Source organism: Triticum urartu, chromosome 6 (assembly GCF_003073215.2).
Source record: "Triticum urartu cultivar G1812 chromosome 6, Tu2.1, whole genome shotgun sequence".
In the NCBI taxonomy this organism is placed as follows: domain Eukaryota; kingdom Viridiplantae; phylum Streptophyta; class Magnoliopsida; order Poales; family Poaceae; genus Triticum; species Triticum urartu.
Genome location: NC_053027.1, coordinates 518,838,628 through 518,843,899, shown reverse-complemented (window position 1 = coordinate 518,843,899; position 5,272 = coordinate 518,838,628). Strand labels below are relative to the sequence as shown.

At 51.0% G+C, this 5,272-nt stretch overlaps 1 protein-coding gene across 1 annotated transcript; it reads right to left on the bottom strand.

Annotated features, from left to right (window-relative positions):
- Nucleotides 1-584: 584 nt before the first annotated feature.
- On the bottom strand, nucleotides 585-4,668 carry LOC125514773 (protein trichome birefringence-like 1). The gene is made up of 5 exons (XM_048680128.1): nucleotides 3,160-4,668; nucleotides 2,860-3,052; nucleotides 1,734-1,927; nucleotides 1,472-1,630; nucleotides 585-1,365 (listed from the first exon to the last, which is right to left on the bottom strand). Exons 1-5 carry the CDS (start codon nucleotides 4,473-4,475, stop codon nucleotides 1,023-1,025), a joined length of 2,205 nt encoding a protein of 734 aa, XP_048536085.1. The 5' UTR covers nucleotides 4,476-4,668; the 3' UTR covers nucleotides 585-1,022.
- Nucleotides 4,669-5,272: the final 604 nt, after the last annotated feature.

Below are 5,272 nucleotides of genomic sequence, written 5' to 3'. Positions count from 1 at the left end.
ATATCTTAGCTCTGCTCAGGGATCTGAACGATTATCATGATATGCAAATAGGATCTGAATTCTGAAATGACATGTTGTTCAATGTCCTTGGGCATCTAGCAAGCTTATGGAAAACACCGGCAAGCTTGGGATCGAAAATATGCAAACACTCACCATTATTATCGTCCGGTGATTTGTTCAGCCTTGTTTCAGGAAGTAAGTACGTAGGCAAGATAACTTCAGGCAAAGTGCACAGCAGCTGCAGCTGAAGCCAGGGTTAAAGTTGCAAGGTGGTGGAGCGTCAGTTGTTATTTGGTTCGGTCCACCTTTGCCATGTAATACTAATTTTCATATATATATATATATGATGAGCTCTTTTTTACTTGATTTTAGCACCCATTGGCAGTCTGTCCTCATACCCAAACAATGGCCAACTGCAAAACATATTGTGGATAATATAATGTTTTCCCTAGCACAGCGCCCTTCTACTAACAGTCTATATCCTAAAGATATCTCACCAGAGTGCTTCGGTATATCTAGGCTTCAGAATCAGCTGTACCGCACGTTGATCTGACAAGGAACAGGCTTAACAAGAGCTTCCATAGGACAATGAAATCAGGATGCACAGCATCAAAAGCACTATACATTCAGAACTAATACAAGGATTGCTATGTCCATACAGCCACTTTTCTTACTATACTATTCAACATACCAACTCAAGGAATGCTCACTACAATAGCATTCAGTGAACAGAAAGATGAGGATTCATGAATGCCGAATTTCTGATGCAGTATACACTATTCTTTGGTTCTGATTATTACTAGCTGGACATGGATTTTACATCACAAACTCCTATGATCCTATACAGATTGCCTGTTGGTAACGAGAGTCAGATATCTGATAGACTGCCTAGTTTACTCTATGCAAGGATTCCAAGACCCTTGACCTATCAATTGTCAACTATATATGCCTTGACCACTTCGGCTGGCATGTTGCAACAAACAACAGCTCATGTACAGGAACAAGTGATTCGGCACTTGCCTTTATTGGTGTAGCATCTGATGCTGCTTGACCAGAATCTGTGCGTAGAGGAGCTCGTTCCAGGAGTCCGGCACCCCGGGAAGGCACCAGTGGCTGCAGTCCTGGTATAGCTCAGGGGACTTGCGCTCCTCCTCGCTCAACTTCTGCTTGCGGTAGACTGAAGGATGTCCCTCCTTCCTGTAGTCAGTCATCCTTGTAATGTTCAGGTAGGCCACTGGTGTTTTCATCCCATGGAGGACCTCCTCCAGAATGCTCATCTTCTGCGGGTATGGCATGAGGAACTTTTCGTTTGTTATCGGCTCAGTTTCCTTGTCGCAGCTGCCGCCTGAATTCCACTGCCCTCCGCTGCACAACAGAAACACACACATTTGCAAACATCAGTTGCTGTGATAACCATATGACACCGCGAACTGAACTTATAGGAGATGAGATCAGAAAAGAATTGACAAACCTGAAATGGGATGATGAGTAGCCTCTGAAAAGCACAGTTGTTTTCTTGGGATTTATATTGGAATCAACCCACTTGGCCCAGGTGTTTAAAGCTCTCCGGAAGGCGTCATGGACATTCAGCTCACTGTATACTTGGTTGCCCTCTTGATAGTAATCTTTCCTGTAGCACATTTGACATACTTGGAACGGTAAGGAACAATTGAAATGCAGAACACATCACATGATCATGTTTATTGTATCATATCGTGCCAATAAAAGCTTACCCAAGAGAAGTTTTCTCATGTGTCCACCAGTGCCCAGTATTGAAAACAATGACATCTGCATTCTTGTACCTCGAGGATGATTGATCGATTTTGTCAAGCCTAAGAGTTTCCTTTTTCTTTCCGTGTGTGACAGGTATCTCCCATTCCTGAACAAGGAAAGGGGAGCGGAAGAACTCCACAGTACAATTGTAGTCCTAGACAACATGAATTAGCACATAAGCTTTCATCTTAAATACTGAAACAACCTCAGATAGCAATTCTGAAGAAAAGCAGCAAAAACAGAACATGGCATAAGGTAAGCACAAAGCGGAAAATCCCCATGCTCATGCTCTGACTTGCTACATGTAAAAATATTTATGCTCTGATTTTTGCTACATGTAAAAATGTTTATGCTCTGATCTGTTGCATATAAAAAATGTATGCCCTGATCTGCTAATGGTTTGCTTCATTGAAATTGTGTTAATGCTCCTATTTTCATGACAAAAATGTTCTGATCTCATTTGTTTTGATTCAGTGGAATTTCGTTAATGCTCCAGTTTATGTACGGTGCAAGAAGTGAATTGTAAAATGCAAGTTCAGAGTCAGAAAAGGAAATGTGTAAATACGCATGAGATAAGCTGTGTTGTGCAAAATGAAAAGGATCTAAGAATGTGAATTGAATATAGTGCAATGGGTTTATTGTATATCAAGCAAGAGTCTTAAATTGTATTCGTCAATGAAGTTATGTTTCTTTGTCAGTTGAACATTACAATGTTGAGCTGTATTGCAGAAAAATGAGGCAACCAAACTGATGGTGATCCAATTGGCTCGGCGATGGAGCAAATTGCACGGGAAGCCTTCGACAATTCGAAAGGATGGAGGCCAGCAGCGCCCAGATTCCAGTGGATGCCGCCGTAATTGTAGTTCGCCGTTCTGGCTATCTAATTATGTTTCGGGGTTGTTGTTAAGAATGATGAGTTACTTTCCTGTTCGGTATCAAGATTATGTAGCGAACGTGGTTTCTATTATTGTAAATCTGGGGGCAACGGCTTTCTAAAAGAAAAGTTCATCCTAAATGCTGAAACAAGCTCAGATAGCATCTTTAAGGAAAGCAGCAAAAACAGAACATGGCATATAAGAAGCCAACCTGAAAGAGGAAAGAGTAGGAGCCCTCGGCCCTGAACTTGTGGTTCCCGGACACCTCAAAAACCCTCCTCTTGTCTTTCACAGAATTCCTCAAGATGCAAACAAGCGACTCCCACATGTTTCTGTTGAGTGAATCGCCAACGAACACGAGTCGCTTTCCCCTCAGCCTCTCCAGCATATCAGTTGGGTTCAACCTAAAACAAGGCACCGGCATCATGCCATCACATAACTGAATTTGTCATGCATAAAGAACTAACTGAGCACACACAAACTGCATGGGTGTTCTGTTAACTGTGCTCACCTCGGGATGCTGCACCCGCGGGGCTGCCACCGGAGTCTCTGGTAGGCCTTATCAGGGCGGCCGTTGAGGTGGCAGTTGAAGGACTCGTCGACGTGAGGGCACGATCCCTCGGGGTAGAGAGGGTACGAGTCGTCCCGGACCCAATTGCCGTAGAACATGTCGCATCTGCCCATCGCATCTATCGAGTGAAGCTTCGTCGCCTGACCACCGGCGCTGCTGTTCGTGGCCTGTGCCGCGTGGCCTTTCACCAAACCGGCGCTCCCTTGAGAGGCAGCAGTGGCTTCCTTGTGCATAGTCTTCGTGCTGTTGCTTCCACCTGAAGCAACAGCAGCTCTGTTTACACTCTGCTGCTGATCATGGTGGGCCGCCGAGCCTTGAGCAGTGTGGTTCTTGCCTGGATGTCCTCTCCTATGAGGCGCAGCAACATTGCCGTGCAGCATCGCTGAAACTGCACTGCGAGTCTGATTGACAGATGGAATTGCCGTCACATTGCTCGCCGTGGCTTCCCCTGAACTTGCATTCACCCCGGAGCCGTTGTTCCAAACAGGCGCACCTCCCTTCGCCGTGGTGCCACTCTGGGCTGAACCGCCGATCGTGGCCCCAGCCTTCGCCTCAGCAGCTGCGATTCCTGAGGAATTGGTGGGAGCAGCAGCGGCGATACCTGACGAATTGCGGGCCGCTTCACCGCCTCCCGCGTGATCACTGGGCGGCGCGTCGCTCCGCACCGCCGAAGCGGTGGCGTTACCGGTCGCGGGGTTGTCGGTGCGAACTGCTCCCGAATTGCCGCCTGGTACCCCGCCTCCGCCTCCCGATTGCTCGCCAGGAAGACTGGAGCCGTTGGTCCGCCCACCGCCCACCGCTGCAGTAGCGTTACTGGACGCGGAATTGCCGCCGCGAACTCCTCCCGAATTGCCGGCCCCGGATTGCCCACGAGGACGAACCGCAGTTGACCCGTTGGTCCCGGCCCGCCCGCCGCCCGCCGCGAGCCCGCCACCGCCCGGCCCGCTCCGCCTCGCCGCGACGACGCCGGGACCAGGAGGCCCCGGGGAGGAGGAGTTGGCGGGGAAGAGGGAGGAGAAGAAGCCCGAGACCTGCGCGCGGTAGGGCGAGGCGGAGGCGAGGACGCCGTCGAGCCACGCGGCGGAGGGCGAGGAGGGCGGCGGCGCGGGGAGCGAGGGCGCGAAGGCGAGGAAGGCCGCGAAGGCGCCGAAGGCGAGCGCGACGCCGTAGATGCAGAGCCTGGCCCGGCGCGCGCCGAGGTGGTCGGCCGCGGCCGCGGACAGGCCGCCGTGGCCCCTCCACGCCGCGCCCTTCATCCGATCGCGCCGGCCCCGCGGCGGGGCTGCCGGAGCGGGAGACTGTCGGGGGGTTTAGGGGCGGGCGGCCGGGGGAGGGAGAGGGCGCGCGGCGGGGGCTGCGGGTGGTTAGTGCTGCCTGCGGCCGGCTGTTTTGTAGGGAGGAGGCGGTGGGGGTGGCGGTGGTGGGCGGTGACGGCGAGGCGAGGTGCGGGTCGGGAGCGAAACCAACTGATCTCTTCTGCCGGGGGGCTTTTGAATCCCTCCTCCCCTCCCGGAGTCTTTCTGGGTTTTGCGTGGACCCCACGACGCGATAATCTCCCGACGATGGGCTGTCAACGCAACAAGTCAAATCACGTTGGGTTTCTTCGTTAGCGTGGTGCGATGTGCCGTGTTTGGCAGTGGCGTTAATTTGATCGCGATTGCCGTCGGCAAAGATAATGCGACGTTAATTTCGGCCACGCTCTGGCCTGAATAGGCACGCTTTTCTCCTTCTCCGGTGATCAAGGAGATATGATCCGGTGAGTAAAATAATCACTGCGTTGCCATGCCTAAAACAAGAGTATATTAAATTGTCTGTCTTGATTCCAGGATCTCGCAAACGAGGAACGGCCATTTTTCCTATTTAGGAGGGGCAAATGAGAAAAAATAAGACCAGCCCAAGAGCTAACCTTCATTAACTGTTTTTTTTATAGGAGAAACTCCGCGAACGCCGCGCTCCTGAGCCAATGCTCGAACGCGGGCTGGCTGGCAGCTACCCCAGCTGCCCAGCCAACGGGTCGACATCCCGTTCTCAGCAAGGGGCAAGTGAGGAACGT

Coding starts and splice junctions, on each gene's coding strand:
- LOC125514773 (XM_048680128.1), bottom strand. CDS start 4,475: ATGAAGGGCGCGGCGTGGAGGGGCCACGGCGGCCTGTCCGCGGCCGCG. Junction 3,053..3,159: donor CGCGGGTGCAGCATCCCGAG/GTGAGCACAGTT, acceptor GCCTTGTTTTAG/GTTGAACCCAACTGATATGC. Junction 1,631..1,733: donor CATGAGAAAACTTCTCTTGG/GTAAGCTTTTAT, acceptor AATGTGCTACAG/GAAAGATTACTATCAAGAGG.